At 40.3% G+C, this 22,143-nt stretch overlaps 1 protein-coding gene across 2 annotated transcripts in view; it reads left to right on the top strand.

The window, feature by feature from the left end:
* The first annotated feature begins 6,309 nt into the window (after positions 1-6,309).
* The window catches only part of TRPA1 (transient receptor potential cation channel subfamily A member 1), a 68,653-nt gene continuing 52,819 nt past the window's right edge, over positions 6,310-22,143 (top strand). The window contains exons 1-9 of one of the 2 annotated variants that reach the window (XM_034763105.1): positions 6,310-6,609; positions 6,714-6,861; positions 8,841-9,003; positions 9,514-9,689; positions 11,215-11,322; positions 13,353-13,461; positions 14,973-15,118; positions 18,857-18,993; positions 21,083-21,131. In XM_034763105.1, the coding sequence (XP_034618996.1) occupies positions 6,742-6,861; positions 8,841-9,003; positions 9,514-9,689; positions 11,215-11,322; positions 13,353-13,461; positions 14,973-15,118; positions 18,857-18,993; positions 21,083-21,131 (1,008 nt within the window). In that variant the 5' untranslated portion in view covers positions 6,310-6,609; positions 6,714-6,741. The other variant, XM_034763104.1, reaches the window with a different exon arrangement.

The following is a 22,143-nucleotide window of genomic DNA, read 5'->3' as shown; positions in this document are numbered from 1 at the left end:
CCACCGTGACATAACTGCAGGATGCATGCTCCACTGGAACTACTGTATAAAAGTATCAGCAAATCAAGATTCAGAGAGTCTTATTTTTGATATCTTTATGTAGGTGTTACCGTCATCAGCTTCTGCAAATCTCTCTGAAGGGTAAGTATAATATTGTTTTTCGGTAGATCAAATAAAATTGCAGCCTAGGCATGTTGCTCTTTTTGTTTGTTTGTTTTAAAATATGCTTCTTTATACTGTAAAATACAAGATGAATTATCTTGCAATTTATTTTAGATATACATTTAGCATAATTTTGAACTAATGAAGAATCTGTACCCTAAGGGCCATAATGAACTTTAATAAAATCCACTTTCTCCTAATAGAAAAATGAGATTAATATGAAATGTCAGTTCTTTAATACATCTTTTCATCATGTAAACTTGTTCACTGAGTAGCTTTTTATTTTTACCATAAGAAATATATTGTTTCTTTCCTTAAATAGATCCTAGTAAGCATTGCTGCCATAGGAAAAAAAGTATATCTAAACAAGGCACTTCAGTTACTAGTAGATGTTACATTCATTATATTTATACTAAGTATTGTTTGAAACATAGAATTAATTATATTTGCTTCTGGAGAGATTATGCAGTTATTAGATAAGAATAATGTAGCTGTGGTAATGATCAGTTCATTTCTACTAAACACACTATGCAGCATATATATTTCAAATAGGTCCCCAATTCAGTGTTGTTGTACTCTACTAAGCATGCAGGACTTTCCCCTGTAAGGTTTTAAGTGCTTAGGCCCTGAACTGGTGAAACACTTATTGAACTTCAAGCAAATGAGTAGTCCCATTGACTTCAATGAGACTCCTCATCTGCTTAGGTTGGGGGGAAAGTGCTTCAGTGCCTTGCTGCACTGAGCCCACAGGACATATTTTACAAACTGCCCCACTACCAGAGTGCTGGATTAAATCCATTTTATGCAGATGAAGGATTTGTTTGTTTGTTTTTTAAAATGTGTTTAATTACTGATTACCTTCTTGGTTCAACTGACATGTCAAAACGAAAGCTGACACATCACTTGGAGTTTCCTGAATTCTGCTGGTTTAAACAGCATAACTAATTTTAAAAGGAAATATATATATTTTCCATTTTATATTTCCAGATTAAATCCATAGTAGAATTTCAACCATATATAATTAGGCAAGTCTAAAGCAAAACTATAACCCAATTTTAAATGTATTTTTCTTTGTATTTTTTTTTAAGAAAGCAGAGATTTCATTTGATAGATTTGCAATATTTTGCAAGAATCCTTTTGACTACATATTCTACATTTTTAGCAAGTTCCTCCCATCCCACCCAGAAGAATCACTTAATGGACCAAGTTCAGCTCAGTGGGGTATCAGTGGAGTTGCATGAACATAACTGAAAGCAGAATTATTATTATTATTTGTTATTTATATTACAATAGCACCTAGGAGCCCTAGTCATGGCTTAGGACCCCATTGTGCTAAGATCAATATATACATTTTTACTGCCATCTTGAATGTCAAATGATCAGATATTCTTGGGAAGTAGGTGCCGGCAGCGTACCCTGCCATAGCCAGTGTGCCCCATAATTGTACTCTGAAAAATGTATGTCCTATTTGAGCTATTCCCACCTGTGGTTTACAGACTTCTGGTGACTTACGGGTGACCTGCAGAGAGCTAGCTTCTGCTAGGATGTGGGTTCTGTTCTTTGCTTTCAGCTGCTTCTACAAGTGCCCAGGTTAATTACTGTAAAAGGACACAGAGACCTGTAAAAGCTGTTAGAAACAAAGAGGAGCAGCCATTCCACCTGATGGCCATTGATACACTGGAAAGTTGGAGAAATTGGTATCTGAGGGTGGGAGTGGGTATTGTGGGACAGAATGGGAATGGGATTAAAAAAATAGTCCCACGCAGGGCTCTTTCTAACTCATTATACTGCTAGATAGAGTAAGATCTACTTAACCAAGGTATCTCTGTAGATGGCCTTTTCTCCTGAGCAAACAGAATTCCTGGTTAATGAAAAATATTATTGCAGTAGTGATATTGTTGTCTGGGAAGCTAGTGAGGTTGTCACACATACGGCGTGGCCGTTGCTTCTCACAGCTCCCGTTGGCTGGAAATGGTGAACCGCGGTCACTGGAAGCTGCAGGCGGTCATGCAAATGTAAACAAACAGTCTGGCGCCCTGCCAGCAGCTTACCCTGACGGGCCACTGGTCTAGCATATGTAGTTGATGTGGAAGGGTCAAGCTAAGAACAGGCAGTAGCATTCAAAAAATCTGAACAGAATTGTCAGAGGAGTAAACATACAGACCCAGCAGGAGACAAAACATAGCCAGAATTAAGCATCAATTTGTCACAAGAACACATATCCATTAAGCAGAATCTGTCTCCTTTAAGCAACAACCACTGCAATTGGCTTAATTATTTGTCAGGCTTCAATTGACTCCCTGTGAGAGATCCTGATTAGGGATATATTTATTAGGTGGAGGGGCCTATATTCAATGTGAATACCTATTAACTTGAGGCACTCATGTTTCATATTTCCATCTCATCAGCTTTGGACAGTGCAAACAAAATCTCACTGTCTATTCCTATTTTTTTCATTTCTCCACATTCATGTTACAATATTCTAGGGCAATACTACAGTTCAAGATCTTGTTTTGTATTCCTACTGTACATTTTAAAAAGATTTTCAGCATTTCAGGATGTAGTGGTAATATCCGTTCTTGTTTTCCAGTCCCCATTTTGATTTTATGAGGCACATTACACATTTGTTACAGCAAGTTAAGCCACTTTCTTGAAAGCAATCAGTGTAGTCCTTAGTAAAATCCCATTAAGAGATAATGCAGTAAAATGATTCATGAGATTTGTGTAAAGTTTTAAATTAAATTCATAGTTAAAAGAAACAGGATTATACAAAGGAAAAGACAAGTATATAAAGACAATATTGTTGTTCTTTAAAATCAAGGCATACCAGTGTGCTTATTAAAAGCTACTATGGGACCATAATTTTGTAAATCTAGACAGTGGATCAAATTAATTTCTGGGTAACTCCATTGACTTCAGTAGAGTTATACCAGGGATTAATATGGTTTATTCAATTAAGTTAAACAATGTAAAACTCTAAATAAGATTATTTTACATATCAATATTTTACAATATTCCTATCTGACAATGCTGCCAAACGGGATCACCTTCATAGTAAAAATGATAGTGTAATCTTTCCGTTTATTTATGCAGGGCTGATTTTGCAGTGACTATGCCTATGAAACTTGACTTCATTTAAAGTTTTGCCTGCCTTGGGCCCTTGTATATTTACTGTACATGCAATTCAGTTACTAAACAGTCATATTTTCAATGAAAATTCTCTCTGTGGAATTTTGCTGTACTAATGGAGCCATTGTTTTACCATTAGTGAGCTCATATCTAAAAGAAAATAGTATAAATTTGTTTTCAGTCCACTCTAGGGAAAACGATTCTAAGAAGAGTTACTTTTTGACTGCTTATTTGAATTAGTTTCTTATGTCAAGTCATTATGTAGAAATCTGAATCTGTGGTCAGTAGGCTTATGATTCCATTTGATTCCTCTTGGGAACTAAAAATGTGCATATTCTTTTTTCGCACTCTCAACATTTCCTCTACTCATCACTGTAAAGACTTCTGACAGTGATTGAAAAAGAAAACAGTCTCAAGACTATCACTAAAACCAGTGTAACAGCCTAATGATGGCACTTTATTTGGGGACATAGCCTGCCATTGTTCCACACAAGGAATTCTGGCTGAAGTCCATGGGAATTTTATGTAAAAGGGGATGGCTGATATGATCCTAACAAATATTAGTTAAATACAAACTACAGATTAGTTCTTTGGTACATTATGCTCTTCATAACAAAGTAAACATCCCTGCAGAAAATCACATTTATTTTTTTCTTAGTGTTAGAATGTCAGATGTTATGTTGTATTTCTAATAAAAAATAGGAGTACATATTAAAACAAAGGGCCCCCATTGCCAAAGCCACTCTAGGTATCGAAAAGTGGTTCATAGTGGATAGATGCACCTGTGAGCTGTGAGCATTATTGCCTGCTCTTGATGGAATTACTGGGGAAGTGCTCAGAGATGGGGATGCAAGTATGCTGTGGGGATCATTCATCAATGGCTATTTCTACACCTTTGCAGAATAGATCTCCTGTATGGAACAAGGCCACCCCTTCAAGCTATCTGAACATGCCTATTTTGAGTTAGAGTGCTGCCAGCAGTGCTAATATCCACCCATGTCCTCTGTCCCCTGTGCTCAGGAAAGCTAGACAGCCTTTTAGGTTTCAGAGTAGCAGCCGTGTTAGTCTGTATCCGCAAAAAGAACAGGAGTACTTGTGGCACCTTAGAGACTAACAAATTTATTAGAGCATAAGCTTTCGTGGACTACAGCCCACTTCTTCGGATGCATATAGACATCCGAAGAAGTGGGCTGTAGTCCATGAAAGCTTATGCTCTAATAAATTTGTTAGTCTCTAAGGTGCCACAAGTACTCCTGTTCTTTTTACAGCCTTTTAGGTGGCTCCTGAACATGCAGTAAGCTCTGGTGGAAAGAGGCACCTGTTCTCCCTTATTACTCTCATCTGGGGAAGCCATTATTTGACTTTTAAAGTGTGTATTTACATGGTATAGATCTTCTGACACTTTATTGTGAGCACTATAACAATTTTCCTATGCTCTGCTTGTCAGTTCGGTGACCCAGCTATTGAACTATTTTGTTTTTAGCAGTATACAGTTGTGCTACTGGGTACATGATTAGATGACAATTGGAAACTGTGGGCTATATACTGTCCTTGATCCATACATAGAACTTCCAGTGATGTCACTTGGAGAGCCATACATGAATTGAAAGCAAAATGTAACACTGTATTTCCCTTTAGTATTACATTTTTGCACTTATTTATAGTCGCTGAAGTCTCAGTAACCTCTGCGTATGCTAAAAACTGCATAAATTCTTCCATAATTCATTTCAGTATTCCACTCTTGGTATACTTAAACCCAAAGTTTAAACGTTTTAACGTAAATCCACTGGGCTAAATCCTGCTCTCGGTTATAATGCTGAAATATCAGGGTAACTCAGCTGACTCCCATTAGGTTCACATTGGTGTAAATAGGAATGGAATTTGGTCCATCTATTACAAGAACTACTGTACAGTATAAGCCAAAGGTTTTCCAACCTGGATGACTTCAGTGAGGGGCTGCTGGGCTGCCAGCACATTTGAATATCATTCTACTTATTCAGGTGCCTACATATAGATTAGGAACCTAACTTTTTTTATTTTTGAAAATCCTGGCCATGTTTTCCACACTAACCCCTTTTACTAGTTGACCATAATTTTCTTTAAAAAACAAACAAACCAAATTTTAGTCTGAAACGTTCCATGGTTGATTTCAGCCTGAATGTGATTTTTGTGTAATGTTTAACCACATATGATTGAAAGAAGGCTAAATCAAGTCAGTATGAAAATAAAATCACTTTTTTTCTAGTGCTGTCAAAATTAATTGCAATTAATCGCGTGATTAATCGTGCCGTTAAACAATACTAGAATACCATTTATTTAAATATTAATTTTTAAAATCACGATTAATTTTTTTTAGTTAATCGTGTGAGTTAACTGCGATTAATCAAAAGCCCTATGTTTTTCACATTCCAATAAAAATTGTGGAGTTGTATAACTTGAAGGAAGCTTAAGCAAGACACTTCTAAATTAGCATGATTATATTAGTCTTCACTGAGGAAAGAAAAACAATCCAAATTGGAAGAAGATCAGCAGCGTCACTGTGAATTCTAAGGCTACATGTACACTACAGGGGGGAGTCGATTTAAGATACGCAAATTCAGCTACGTGAATAGCGTAGCTGAATTCGACATATCGCAGCCGACTTACCCCACTGTGAGGACGGTGGCAAAATCGACCTCCGCGGCTTCCCGTCGACGGCGCTTACTCCCACCTCCGCTGGTGGAGTAAGAGTGTCGATTCGGGGATCGATTGTTGCGTCCCAACGGGACGCGATAAATCGATCCCCGAGAGGTCGATTTCTACCCGCCGATTCAGGCGGGTAGTGTAGACCCAGCCTATGTTACCTAAGAGAACAATCAAACAAGAAAGAGTAAGGCTATGTCTACACTCCAAACTTAAATTGACCTATGTTAGGTCGATTTACAGCCACCACCGCGCCTGCCCCTCTAATGGCAAGGACTGGCAGTTGTGGACGGTGGTGAATCTCCCTCACAGTCACCCCCTTCCTTCCCTCGCTGAACACTCAGCTCGCCCCTGGGCAAAGGGCTTCGCTCGTGGCGGGGCGGGGAAAGACCCCGGCTGAGCGCCCCTCGCGCAGCTCAGGAAAACGTTCCCTGAGCCTGGGGCTCCAGGCTGGTGGAGAGGGGGCGGGCAAGGGCTGGTTTCCTTGGCCCCGGTGAAGGAGGCGGGGAGACGTTTCCTAAGTGCCCCCAGCGCTTCGCTTCCCTAGCGGCTCTTCCAGCTGCGGGTCCCCCAGCCTCGCCGGGCTGCGGGGCTGCAGGCGGGGGCCGCCCGTGGGGAAGCGGAGGGAGAGCTGAGGTGCGTGGCATGAGGCGTGTCCTTGGCTGGCTGGCCGCGCTCCGCGCCCCGCCACAGGCGCTCCCCCGGTGCGGGACTCACTCGCTGCTCTCGCTGCCTTCCAGGTGGCTGGAGCGGGCGGCGGACAGAGCCATGAAGCGCGCCCTGCTGAAGATGTTCCAGCCGCGGGAGAAGGCGGCGTGCGGCGGCTCCTACCACGGGGTCGTGTGCGAAGCCGATGCCGCCTCCCTCGCCTCGCAGGACGTGTTTAAGGTCGGTGCGGAGAGAAGCGGGGCAGGGAGGGCAGACGGGCTGGCGAATGGGGCAGGGGCAGGCGCTGAGGGCGCGGGGAAGGCTCTGCCGGGGGAGATGGGGGAGGTGAGCTGTCTAAGGTGGGGGCATGGGAGAGGCTGGAGATGGCAGGGGGCACAGAGGGCGTGGGGCAGGAGGAGGCTTAGAAGGGTTGGATTTTTATTGGTCAATATCAGCAACCCTCCATTTCCCCCTACACCCACTAACATCATCCCCCCCCCCCATACACACAGTATTTCCACGGGTAACAGTCCAAATGTACAGCCCGGGGAAGGAAGAAAAATCCCGCTTGAGAACTTGCCTGTAGTGATGGTGCAGCCCTGTTGGTCCCCAGAAATTAGCTACTATGATTTTGGATATTCCTAGATTAGTATTAGCTATTATGACATGAAGAAGAGCTCTGTGTGGCTTGAAGGCTTGTCTCTCTTACCCACAGAAGTTGGCCCAATACAAGATGTTGCCTCACCTACCTTGTGTCCCTTGAGAACTTACCAGAGTCTGATCTAAGATTACTTGATATATTTGGGGATGGGATATTGACAATTTAGATTTTAATGGTATTGAAGCTTGAACGTTTTGAATCTCAGTGTCTACTCTCATTAAATAATGATTGTCTAACACCCCTTTTATTGTCTGACATGCAGGGCCGGCTCCAGGCACCAGCCCACGAAGCATGTGCTTGGGGCGGCATCTGGAGGGGGGCGGCATGGCGCTCCGGCCCGAGAGTGGGGCCGGGACTGGGCTCGCCACCCTCCCACGGCGCTCAAAAAAAGCTCTCAGCCTTTCCCCCGGCGCTCAAAAAAAGCCACCCTCCCTCAGGCGGCAAAAAAGCCAGAGCCGGCCCTGCTGACATGCAGCTGCATAATTTCCTGCAACTGTGAACATTTTAATGGATTTTTTTCTCCAGAGCAGCCCAAAATCCTGAAGGCACAAGCCCCCTCTCTTTGAAGTGTGACTTGAAGGCACAGCCCAGAATCATTCTCAATCTCAGTGTAAAGTTCTCTTCAGGGAAATGGACAAGATTATTTATTTTCCTTCATGGTTAAACTCTTTCCCCTGGACACAGGGGAGCAGAATAGAGGCTGGTGGGTAGGAAGATCTCTGACCTGATGTAGAAGGGAAAACAGTTGAGTCTAGATCACTTTCATTTTTGTTAATTTCATTTTGCTGCTTGTTTTGGGCTTGATTCTGCACTCATTGAAGTCAATAGGAGTTTTACCATTGGCTTCAATGAAGCAGGATTTGATTCCTTGGGCATGGAGCTGTGCAGTTGATGAGCTATGAAGGTTTCTGGTTGTATCAACTGCAAAGAGCACATATTCATTTCAGTATTTGAATACAGCTACTTATATGCATTATCAGGCTGTAAAACCGGAGTAATAATATGCAAATTATACAGCAATTCATGTGGTATTTTCTGATCTTTTTCTTTGCCATTCTTTTTAGCAAAAGGGAAAAGTAGAAGCTGGAGTAAGGATTTTGAATTACACTTATACTTTTAAATATTGTATTTCACGTTTGGATTGGTGTGAAAGTGCCTGTTTTTTAATTTTCTGTTGCCAGCTGGTTTATATATTAGTTGGTTGATCCATTTAGTTTGTCTTTGATTTATTGAAAGCTCAAATCAATTATAAGATTTATTATGATAAATCAATGAAAAAGTTGAACATTTTCAGAAATAACGTCTTTTACTTTTAGAAACTAATTGAATGGTAAGGCCAGGAACAAATCACACCTTTATATTTCACATAATGAAAAACATGTACAAGATCCTTAGCAAAAGTAAAAGTAATATATGTAGTCCAACTGCTTCTGAAACTGATAGGCAAACAAGACAGAGAGAAATTTTATTCTGATCTACTTTTTAGCATATGGTGTTACTAAAGACTAGTTTACTAGAAAAAAAGAAAGAAATTTACAATATTTGCACCCAAAATTAGGTGATTTCAGATGGAAGTGCTTGCAGATTACGGAGTTTCATTAAGAAAAATCGTTCCGGGCTTAGCAAATTGGATGAACTGAATGCCACACCATTGCATCATGCTGCAGGAGGAGGACAAATAGAATTAATGGAGATGATTTTAGATGATTCTTCCAATGAAGGTAATACATTATTAAATTATCTTCTGTATCATTAAATAAAAATAGTTAAATAAAAGCATTCGCTACTTCAATGGTGTAGACTGGTGTTTGGATTTATTACTGCCATTTTCACAGAGGAATCATGATTTTCTTAGTATTGTTTTGGTACCTTTGCTACATGTTCATCCTTACTCTCCTCTGTTGTAGTATGTTGACATTTCTAATTAATAAATTATGTAACATTTCCTCTCAATAATAATATTGTGGATTCAGCATAGGATGTAATTAATTACCTGAGATTCATTTGTAATGTAACTGGCAGCTTAGTAATATCAGCAAGAGTCTTTCACAGTTGATGATTTATTTAAACAAACCTACAAACAAACAAACAAACAAACCCAATGACAGAGAGCCTCTACTGAAAATACGATATTTCACAGGAAAATCAGTTGTCTATTAACTACATCAGAACATTTGCCAGCTACATGTTTATTTGTAGTATTTACTTTGTTTTTTTACCTTTTGACCTAGTGTTAAATGTGATGGACTCCTCTGGAAACACCCCACTGCACTGGGCCACAAAAAAAAACCAGGTTGAAAGTGTTAAATTACTTCTCAGCAGAGGCGCTAACCCAAACATTCTAAACTCCAGTATGATGGCACCTCTTCATCTAGCTGTGCAGTGCCTTCACAATGAAATAGTTAAGGTAAGATTATAGTCCAAGTAAATATACATGCAAAAAGGGCTCAAGAGCCACCTGGGCACAGAATTTCACTAGTTGTATGCAAAATTCCAAGTGTAGAAATTCAGAAACAAGAGGCTTATATCCACTGAAAATATATCCTTTTAAGTTCTTCAAATGGCAGGAATGCTGTTTAGCATGTGGCACTCACAAAAGAGATAATCTGTACTCAGAAGTTGATAAGAAAAAGTGACTTATCAACAAAGTTTTCCATTAAGATTTGTTCTGACAATGATTTTTAGTAAGAAAATTTGGTTTTTAGTAAACAAAACATTTTATAACCATGTTGAAAACAATTTCAATATACATATTGATAAAGCTGAAATTAAAATGTTGATAAAATATTATGAAAAATTTAGCAGCAAATGGGACTATTCCAAATCCTGTGAAACAGAAACAACTTTGAAATTTTTAGCAAAACTATTTCCCCATTTTTGACTAGGCGTATGTTGTATGGGAAGAATTCTGGAAGTTACTAGCTCGTGCATTTGTTATAACATCAGCAGAAAAGCACTTTTCTAAATTGAATCCAAACTCTTCTAATAGTTTTCTCAAACACAAAAAGGAAGAAAACACCACTGTGTTCCATAGTTTAAATAAAGTTCTGTAAGATGTCAGAGATTCCCCTAAACAGCTACCAAAACCTCCAGCTTTCCCCTCACCGCTTTTGCAATGCACATATGCACTATCTGTTAAAAACAAATCTGGAACATGTTGGAATTTGAAAATTGAATTCTGGATTTAGGCCTAAATTCACCTTCAAGACTCTGCACAAGTCTGCTCATGCTTACGTATATGCTCTCATGTCTTCCCCCTCACTTTCCTCTATTCAACCTAACTCTCCCTTTGTTTCCCTTTCCAAAAGCTAGTTAATATGCCAAATTCTCCAGTGCAGACAAGGCATATGGGAGCTATTAGAAAGGGAAATAAAGTAAAGTTTATTTAGCAAGAGAAAACACAGAAAGAGAAATATAGATAATATCTAGAGACATTTAATTTTTCTCAGAATGCCACCCCTGGAATTGTGCCACCCCAAGCACATGCTTGGTTTGCTGGTGCCTAGAGCCGGTCCTGCTCTACTGTAAACATAAGCTTTGTTTCCCAGATCTACTCTCACCTGCACCGTCTTACACTGTGGTACATACATTTGGAACTCCTTTCCTCTCCTTCCATTACTCCTTTATTCTGCATGCTGTTGCTCCTCAAATAGAACACTAATAATAAGAAAAGATTCATGATAAGCCATTAAATTAGTGGAAAATTTTAAAGGTTCTCTTTTGTGGCTATTAGCCAGGATGGGCAAGAATGGTGCCCCTAGCCTCTGTTTGCCAGAAGCTGGGAATGGGTGATGGGAGGATCACTTGATGATTACCTATTCTGTTCCTTCCCTCTGAAGCACCTGGTTTTGGCCACTGTCGGAAGATAGGGTAATGGGCTAGATGGACCATTGGTCTGACCCACTATGGCCGTTCTTATGTTTACTGTCTAGGTGTTGGTCCAACACAGCAGTACAGATGTTAATCTGGAAGGAGAAACTGGCAACACACCTATAATACTAGCATGTTACAAAGAAAACCCTGAGGCACTGACACTTCTGGTACGTAGAATTATTTGATTTTCCCTAATGTTCTTCCGCTTATCTTAATACAATGTGTTGTCTGTTTTTCTATATCTCTGCTTAACCAAAGAAGCGTAAACATAAATTAAAGCCCCAGTACAGGGCTATCCCTAGACATTTTGGTGCCCTAAGCAGCCCCCCCGTGGGGGAGTGGTGGCCCCAGGCCTCTGCAAGGGAGTGGGGGGGTCCCAGACCTCCATGGGAGGAGCAGGAGCAGGCTTGGGGGGCAAGGGGGAAACCGCCCCCCAGCATGAGCCGGTGGAGTGGGTTGGGGCTGTGTTGCTCCACTTCCTGCTGTCCGGTGATTGCAGCGAGGGCCTAACCCCGCACTCATGGGGTGGCGAGAAGTGGAGTGACACGGCCCCAGCCCACTCCGCTCTGCTCCCCTGGCTCCCAGCCCTGGGACTTGGAGGGCAGGGGAGAACTGCCCCACAGCATTCACCGGCGCTGCAGAGTGGGCTGGGGCCGGGTCGCTCCACTTCCTACCGCCTGGTGAGTGCAGGGTGCGCCCGACCCCTGTTGCAGTCCCCCAGGATGTTGCTCAGAGGAAGGGGTGTAGTGGGGGCGGGGCTGGAGCGGAGTAGGGACGGGAAGAGGCGGGGTGGGGGTGCAGCAGGGGTGGGGGTTTTGGGGAAGGGATGGTGTGGGGGCGGGGCTGGGATGGAGCAGGGGCAGGGGCCATGGGGAAAAGGCGGAGCCGGGCAGAGGCAGCTTTCCTGGGCAGCTCAGCCAGCCAGGGGATTGGGCTGGTTGCTGGAGCAGCATGCAGCTGCATAGGGCACCAGGAAATTTGGGGCAATTTGGTGCCCCAAATTTCCTGGTGCCCTACGCAGCTGCTTACTTTGCGTATGGGTAAGGACAGCCCTGCCCCAGTACTGCAAGTTGCATGTGCCTGAGTGGAGCCCCGTTCACTTCAATGGATCCCTATAATACTGCAAATAAATGTGTCACATCCTTGTGCTCTCATATAGTTCCATTACATGTAAGGATGCATCTATTTGCAAAATTGGTATCTTAAGCTAGAAAAAAGACATTTTAGCTTCTTGCATGAGGTACATTTTTTTTCTTTTTTCTGAAAAGCAGTGTGTTTTATCTGCCAGCATGTGCCTGTCCTTCCTTGGGAATCTTTTAAATCTGTTTGTACCTACAGCAACACTATGAAAAAAAGTGTTAACAGGATTCTTGAGTGCATTAGGTGAAAACAATGCCCATTCCTGAGAAAAATATCTTGTCCTGGCCAAGCTGGAGGAAAGAAAAGAGGTTATGGATATAGTTTAATTAGGCTGAAACTTTATTCTCTTAAAATATCTGGGAATACCCAGCAATAAATCATACAGTGTGGGTCATCATTATTTTCTTAATTGTTTTCTCCTATTTGGGAGAACTGCTGTCTGCCCTCCCCCTTCCCAACCTGGTCCCAGTCTGTCACTGGGACCCCAGCACCATTGAATGAGGGTTATGGGGGGCTGAAAAAAGGGGATCAGGGGTTTTCTCCCCACTGCACTAGACATTAGGAGCCCCAGCCCCATTTCCCCAGTGTCTTCCCCTAAATTCTTTTCCAAATTGAGTTTATCAGGGAACTGTATTCCCTCTGTACCATGTGCCTGCACTGGACAGCTGCAACACCTACTATCTACTAAGCTCCCGCACTGGGTCCGGGATCTGTTGTGAGGAAGGTGAAAAAACTCACCCCACTTTGGTCAAGTATATTTAAAAAAACCCAGAAAACCCCAAATGAAATGTGATTTTGGAAATGTGAATTTTAGAAAACGGAGGGGTAAACTTCAAGCATGCTCCTTGAGGAATTACACTTCACTGTTTATTGGATTTATATGTATAAGTCTAGCCTGCTATTCTATTTTTTTTTCAAATAAATCATGTACTTTAAAGATCATCAAAACATAGAATAAAGACAGACATTACAAGTGAGAAAGTACATCTATGATCATGTGTTATTTGGTCATAATGTTCAGCATGCCATTTAACTATATGTGAACACTATTTTTCAGCTTGAAAATGGAGGAAAGTTATGTAAATCAAACAAAACTGGATGTATGCCTGTCCATGCAGCTGCCTTTTCAGGTGCAAAAGCATGTATGGAAATTATTTTAAAAAAAGGTAAATAAGTGTTCCAAATCTCTTTTGTTTCATCCTTATTAGTTATAGGGTACTGTAAATGAGCAGCCTCCTCCCAGCTGCCCTCTCATGGTCTCAAGGCAGCCCTTCAATTGGCCCCTCACCTCAGTTTCCCTTTTGAGTCCCCAGTATCTCTGTGGAAGCTTATCTTCTCATCCACACACAGTTGATTAATAAAACATAGTGCAAATAGTCCATAGTAAAAGTTCCAAAACATAGTCCATATCACCTCAGTGCAATTACTCCTTAAAAACCACATATCCTTTTGGCCACTGACATAACATGGACCACATTCTGGCATCTTCTGCTACACCTGGACTCTTTGTCAGTCCTCTGTTTCTCAGCTTTAACAGGTAGCCCAGGCCTTCCTTTTGGGGGGCAACCCCGCTCTCCTCATGGGAACTCCCAAAGCCTCTCTTCTGGGAGTATCCTCCTTTCATTCTTTCTCTGGATCCATCTCTCCTGCAAGGAGACATCAGTTGGTAAGCCCCTTTGCTGCTGCCCCTTCCTTCAGCCTTTTCTGGCTGTTGGCTCTGGCTTAGAGCCAACAGGAATCTCTCGCTCTCTGCTACTGCTGCTGCTCCTCCTCCTCCTATTATTATTATTATCTTTAGCCGTCTCCAGCCCTGGCTTTCTGACTTGAGGATGCCAGCCAGCCAGCAAGCCCTTCTTGCTGCTCTCCTGCCATCAGACTTCTCCCAGGGACTGCCTTCTTTCTATGGCATCTTTCCTCTCCCTTCTCCTGTCTGACTCCTGACTGACTGACCCAGCTCTGACTTTTAACTGCCATTTTATAGGCCCCCAGGTGCTGCCCTATCCTCTTAATTAGCCCAACTGGGAGTACCTAGACTGGGACAGGAGAGTTGAGCCCAATTTCATTTAATGGGCCAGTTATCCTGTTACGGTACAGCTATAGTTGAGCTGGGAGGCTTGTATAGATGTACATCCATGAGTTCTGCTTGTGCTAGTGCCTAAAAAAGTAGTGTGTCCGTGGTGGCACAGGCGGTGTCTCAGGCTAGCTGCCTGAGTATGTGCCCTGGGATCAAGTGGGACTATACTTGTGCCGGCTAGTCCATGTGGCCGCCTGTGCTGCTGAGACACACTGCCATTTTTAGACACTAGCTCAAGCAGAGCTAATGCAGGTATGCCTAAGCGAGCTGGGAATCACATCTCCCAAACATACCTGTAGTAACACTTAGTGCGTATTTAGTACTTTGCTTCTCAAAGGACTGTGCAAACAAAGGTTTTGATCCTGTAAACATTTACACACTACAAGTTCAATGAGAATTCTTCGATGAGTAAAGTTATACATATGAGTAAGTGCTTGTACAACAAGGACTTATATGCTCCCTTCAATGAACTCCATGAGTGTTAACAGGAGTTACATGTTGGTATTGTGGGGGAAAATATATCCCTATATTTGTTTGTTTTTTTAATCTTGATTTCTTGTGTTATCTTTATTTAATATGTTTGTACTTTGTTTTCTTTCTCAGGTGAAGAGTTAGGCCATTCTACTGAAAGTCATATCAATTTTACCAATAATGGAAAGTGCAGTCCTCTTCATCTGGCAGTTCAGAGTGGAGACTTGGAAATGATTAAAATGTGCATTGAATTTGGAGCACAGATTGATCTGAAACAGGTAACTGTTAATATAATACAATACATAATCCCCTTCGTTTTCCGTTTAAACTGATTTTACCAAAAAAATCCTGGGTTTTACAGAAGGTATTATTTGTTTTTTTCCAATTTTGTATTATTCAAATATATAAAAATAACTTGTTTTATTAGGAAAATACAGTGCATTGCATGAGATATATGTATTACAATAAAACATCAGTCTGTGTGTACATGAAAAGCTGCCTGTTAAAGTAAGGCTTTGTATTAGTCAAGAAGATATGCACAATAAGTGAACAGGCACACACGCAAGCTCTGAAGTGCATGCCCATCTGAACCTACTGATGAATCTCATGCCCATCACATACACATTTCAAGCTGCTAGCAGATAATAGTTTAAAGACCTGATATACTAAAATGGGAAGAAAATAAAAATCTATGTCAGAATAAGTTTCAGAACATAAGGAAGTATTTGAAAGTTTAAAAAAAACAAAAACAGGAGAAAAGGATGAAATTGAGTGTATGCACTGGAAATGATGTGGCCCAATTATTTAATGTAAACATTTATAGGCTGATAGTTCTAAGTCTACAAGAGTAAACTGTTTATTCAAATGAAAAGTTTTATTTGGGGATTAGAGATATATTGTTTTCTTAAACTCAGAGGTGGCATTATGTTTTGAGTTCTGTTTTAATTCTGCAGCAAAGTACATTGAGTTCCATTCATCAAAGCATTAATCTATTTAATACTTTTTTGCCGTCCTTCAGTCCATCAAAATAAACCTCAATATTTACCCAGAAAAATATTTTTTTTCCACCAATTTTCACCTTTTTGTTGTTGTTGTAGAAATAAACACTGATAAATTCCTGGGAAAAATTAAATACAAACAAAAAATGAAGGGCCTTAGCAATATACTTGTGTCTCTTAGAAATAGTGTAAGTAGCTTTTTTCCCTTACAAACTGTATCCTGAAAAGTTTTACACAGAGAAATAATGCAATTCCACAGATAGTTAAGGGAAATTAAGAGGAATAAGCAAATGAGCCAAAATAAGGTTTCAGGTGAAATTTGTGAATAAATGGAGAATCAGAGATAGAGAAATACAAGAAGACTTTTCCAGATGGCAGGAACTGCAGAAGAGAAGACCCTCCCTCCACCACTGGTTAGATTGCATAGCTCAGCAGAGAGTAAACTAAGTGCTAGATAAGTGGTGTCATCCAGGAGAGTAGAATGAGAAAAGGTTTCTGAGGGAGATTGGAGCAAATCCAAAGACAAGAAAACTCCTACAAACAAAGCATGAAATCCTGGCCCCCTTGAAGTCAATGGCAAAATTCCTGTTGGCTTAAATGGAGCCAGTATTTCACCACAAGAGAAGGTAGTTGTGAACTAGATTCTGAAATAAATGCTGTGATAGCAGAGCTGTTGGAAGGTAATGTGGTTGTGAGAAGTGAGAAGATGAGGAGCAACATGCTGAAGTCAGGAGAAATCCTCAGCTGGCTAAGGCAGTTTTAAGGCCCCTTTGTACCAGATGAAGCAGTGTCAGAAGCTGCTCCTCAATTCTGAAAGACAATTGTGAAACAGAGAAACACTGTGGAATATGAGGATAGGCTTGAAAGCGGAAATATTACTGGCATGGATTTGTGTTCTGAAGTGCACTTCAGTTATACAGTGCTTAACAGCACTTTGCTGGAAGTTGGGACATTTAAAACAATGTATTTCTGTTAGAAAAGCTAAATGAAAAGCATGTGGTATTTACAAATAGTTATTTCAGTGGGAAACTTTGCAGAGAAGGCCTGCATGACAAACGGGTTGTTGAATGTCTCAGGAGAACAAATTATTGACCAGACCCTGTTTGTCTTTCTCATGCAAGCTATCTTATTGACTTCCACAGGACTCCTTGTGTGAGTAAGGACTTCTTACATTAGTAAGGATATGCTGGATCAAGCAACATTTACTCACCTAAAGATTGTAGTACTTTTTATACCTAAAAAGTCAAATCCTGCTCACCTCGCTCTGACCACTAGTCTGGTTGTAATAAGTAGGACTACTGGTGTAAGTAAAACAAGAAATCCTACTGATTACAATCAGACTAGTGGACCCGTAGAAGCTGGAGAGGAAGAGGGTGTGCTACAGAATTTCTATTAATGCAGCTAAATGTGGAACAGTCTTATGTTCTTCATTCAGTTTTCTAACAAATACATATTTCTGATGAGAGCCCAGACCTTAATCAGATTACTTGTGTGAGTAAATTCTACTCATGTGAATATGGAATACTCATGTGAGTAAGGATTTGCATGACTTGACAAAAAGGTGTGTCTTTCCTTTATGACAGATTTCAGAGTAGCAGCATGTTAGTCTGTATTCACAAAAAGAACAGGAGTACTTGTGGCACCTTAGAGACTATTTCCCCATGTTAAGTATCCTCACACCCCTTGTCAACTGTCTGCAATGGCCCATCTTGATTATCACTACAAAAGTTTTTTTCTCCTGCTGATTATAGCTCATCTTAATTAATTAGCCTCTTAGAGTTGATATGGCTACTTCCACCTTTTCATGTTCTGTATGTATATATATCTCCTTACTATATGTTCCATTCTGTACATCTGATGATGTGGGCTGTAGCCCATGAAAGCTTATGCTCAAATAAATGTGTTAGTCTCTAGGGTGCCACAAGTACTCCCGTTCTTTCCTTTATGTATTTGTTGTTTGGATATGTAGTATCTAAATGAGATCATCTGGTGGTGAAACTGTTAATACAACACTTGTGCTTTTCCTTTTTGGTGAGTGGATGGTGCAGGGAGTATTTAAGCATGGATAGGCACCATGAAAAATACTATTTCAATTAAATGAGACTTTCTGGTCATTAAAAGTTATACATGTGTAGCCAAAAGGAAAAACACAAGACTGCTCAGACATCTGTCAAGGGTGTATATGATTCACCCAGTCAAACAGATCACATATTAACATGTATAATAAGGGCTAACAAGCAAACAATTACTTTTTATAAAATGAAGAAATTGGAAAATATATCTCAGGAAATAAATTAAACATAATAATTAACATGACAAAAAATGACTATTTTTTCCTATGAGAATTGTTGTACCTGCCTACCTACAGATGATTTCCTGTGCTTTAGCCTCCAACCTTCAAGGCTACAGTGTGGCCATTATTATTCAAGCTACAAAGGACAGTTTGGACTTTTTCACAGTCCATCCATGGGCAGGTCTACACTAACCCCCCAATTCGAACTCAGGTACGCAACTTCAGCTACGTGAATAACGTAGCTGAAGTTCGAAGTACCTTAGTTCGAACCTACCTCGGTCCAGATGCGGCAGGCAGGCTCCCCCGTCGACTTCGCGGTACTCCTCTCGCCGAGCTGGAGTACCACAGTCGACGGCGAGCACTTCCGGGTTCGACTTATCCCGCCCAGACAAGACACGATAAGTCGAACCCAGAAGTTCGATTTGGTTGCCGCCGAACTACCGGGTAGTGTAGACCTACCCTATGTCATTCAGCTCAAGGGGCTGCTGTTCAATGACTAAGAGTATTAGGTAGGCCTTAAAAATGATCTAATTAATACTGCATTATTCCTAGACTTCTGTAGCCTAATATGTAAGAGTCGAAGTGTACAAACTGAAGTGTGGTCTCCTGCATGGCAGTTCATGTCACTGAAGTCAGGCTACCAGGCTGTGACTGATCTTTTAAGCAGATTGAATTGATTGAAAATTAATTTGATTTTAAATTGTGCCTTATAATCCTGTTTGCAGAATGAAAAATGCACAGCTCTTCATTTTGCTGCCACCCAAGGAGCAACTGAGATTGTTAAATTAATGATGTCATCCTATGCTGGTGATGAATCTATTATTGATGCACTAGATGGGAATAAGGAAACACTGCTTCACAGGTAAGAGAATCCTCTAACATCATATTCATAATCACTGTTTCAGTTCCAACAATAGCCAACAATATAACTTCAACTAATTAGAGAAAACAGGGGATGTGCATCCACATCTGGAGGGATTTCTTACTGATATGTGGATTCAGGAGGTAGGTGATCTCAGTAGGACACAGTGTAATTGGTTGATTGATCAAGCTGCTGGATGCTTGGAGTCTTATGCCTAGGGTCAAGACCAAAGAGAGATCGAGATTCTGGCATCTGACATGGTACATTCAGCAACTTTCACTGCCTCTTTGAACTGGAAAACTACTCTAGTGTAGGATCAGAGGGCAGACCAGCTGAAAGAAATTGCAGTACTGGAAAAGGGATACTCATGGGAAGATAGAAGAAGATGATGTTTTGGAACTATCAAAAGCCTCTTGAGGCACCAGGCCCAAATAAATGCTAAACTTCTTTTAATAGGATTCAGTGGACCTTCCCAAACAAATGAATGAAGAAGGAATATCAAAAGTGCACTGGAGTCTATTTCACTGTTCTGTAACAAAAACATTTAGTGCCTGATTTTCAAAAAAATCAGGGTACAACTGCACATCCATGTACAGTTACTATGACTGCTTATGCAAATCAAGAATTTGTAAATGGCCATTTGTACATATAACTGCATCTCAGCCCGGAGTAAATTAAAGCAGCAGCAGTAGCAAGATCAGGATTTTGCTGGTGAAGAAAGGCAGGAAAATAGGGAAGCATGCCATTTGCTCAACAGCAGATGATTTTTCTCACCACCAAATGAATTTTGGACGAGGAATGTGCCACCAGGCATCACAAGAAGAGTTCATTGTTAACAGGATTCCTCAGAAGACTCCATAAGATAGATAGGGGCCCTGATCTGTTAAGGGCAGCAAGGATGTGTGAGATGAGACCCAGTTAGAGTCCTGGTTTCAGGCTTCAGTTTGAATATTTTACAAAGCCTATGTCCTGTCATCTTGGAGTTTCTTTTGTCCATATGCTAAATATTTGATCTTCCTGGCAGGAAATATTTCCTGTATCTAGTAGAAGTCTCGCCACACACTTGAATCACTGATATTATTTTAAAAATCACCCTTTTAATATCATCAGTTCTAAGTATAATGTTCCGCAGTCTATAAAATAACTCCACCAATGTGTCAGGTGGTATCTCTGAGAAATTTTATTACCTTGGCGCTGGAATTGTGTATAACTACATTACACTGAGATCACCTGTTGTAAAATTTAGTGTTAAGCCTTAATGGAACAGAAAAGATAACAATTCTTTAATATAGTTGATCAGAAATGCAGCAAAGTCCCAATTTCTCAAAACATTTTAAATTTCTAACTTCATCATTTTTCTGAAAGTGCTTGGTTCATTTTATTTTTTCCCTACAATATTACATTTTAATATCCTACTGCAGCATAAAACTTTAGATTTGTACAATATGCAAATATTTAAAAAATATCTTTTGTTAAGTTAATAACATGCCCCCCCCTCCCCTTGCCCTGAGGTATGTTTTAATTCGTTCTCTAGTTTTGGTATGGAATTGATTACCACAATCAGAATATTCCCTGAGCAGAGTCAAGCAATTACACGGCCTGATCTGGCATTCTGTACACATCCAAAGCTTTTAGTAAGGTCAGTGGGAGTTCCGGGTGCCATATCCCATTGAAATCATTTGGAGTTTCAGGTGTACACAGAATAAGTCGAGCCCCTGGTGCATAATACTTTGTATCAACATTTTATGGTATTATAAAAGGTACTAATTCTGGCTGTATTGGAGTCAATAGGAGTTTTACCATTGACTTTAGGGGGGCCCAGGATTTCACTCAATGAGTTTTTAGCATATCTGTAGAATTGAACATAGTTAAAAATCCAAGGTCCACAATACAGGGAGTCCACAAGGTCCACAATAATTTATTCTATGAGCTATTATGAAGGAAGCATTTTTAGTCTCTCTTTCTCTCTGTTTATATAAAGAAAATTATTTGAAAGCACTAAAAGAAGCAGCAGATGTAGAAAAGCATTGGCCTTTACTTTTAAAGTTCATTGACCTTTCTAAAATAACTATATGTTTTTCCCCCACAGGACTGCATTATTTGATCACTATGAACTGGCAGAGTATTTAATTTCAATGGTAAATATTTAATCAAGGCATATATTAACAACGATTGTTGCTAGGTACTAATACAGGTTGTATAGAAACATCTATTAAAGACTTTTACTTAAAAAATAATTTCCTGTTTAGCAAGTACAGGAAATTACAAAAGAGGGATGTTTCTTCAGGAACAGGTTTTTTTGTTTAAATATATTTCATAATACACAGCTGCAAATTACAGTACTGCTATAGTTATGATTCCACTGTAGCATTCTGTAGGGGTTCATAATGATGCTGCAAAACTGAATCTGTATTTGTATTTGAATTATTTAGACAGAGTTTTAACATTCAGAAGTGTTTATAGAATATGCCAGAATGACTCAGCTGACCTCACTTTTAAAGTAATTCACAAGGAAAGGAAATAAAATTTAAATATACATTTTTTCAAAAGTGAAATCTCACACCCGTCATGTGTGTATGTGTGTTACAGGCATCACAAAGACATTTCTAGGTGGGGAAGAGGGTTCATGTGTAGTCCAGCAATATCTTGTACACACACACACACATCCCACAGGAGATTTATTGGGTTTGTTCATGGAATAATTGGGAAAGAAAAAGATTTTTATATTCACTGTATGCTCTACTATATCCTCTGTGTTAGTACAGTGCTGAGCAAATTGTCGGGAGTCAGTAGAGCTATGCCAGTTTATATTAGCTGAAGATTTTGCCTTTAATGTTATGTCAACAGAAAATAAATGCTGACACTTGGTATTAGACTACTTAAACTTATCCTTGGGTAGTAACAGGCACATACGTGTTTTCACCTGTGAAGGGCAGGCACTAGTTTGTGCATGTGGAAGTCCATGTGCACAAACAATTAGAGCATAAAGGATGAAAATCCAGTATTTAACACTGTATTTGTTAAGAATGAACTTGCATTCCTATCTGATGTTCTCTATAATATTTTTGTTGCATTTTTGAGGTCTGGCAGTATAATACAGTTTAGCTTTAGCATTCCATTACATCTCCCCCTTTAAGTTCTACATTCCTA

This window comes from Trachemys scripta, chromosome 2, assembly GCF_013100865.1.
Source record: "Trachemys scripta elegans isolate TJP31775 chromosome 2, CAS_Tse_1.0, whole genome shotgun sequence".
NCBI lineage: Eukaryota > Metazoa > Chordata > Testudines > Emydidae > Trachemys > Trachemys scripta.
Note: the sequence above shows the minus strand (reverse complement) of the source record. Positions and strands in the feature narration are given on the sequence as shown.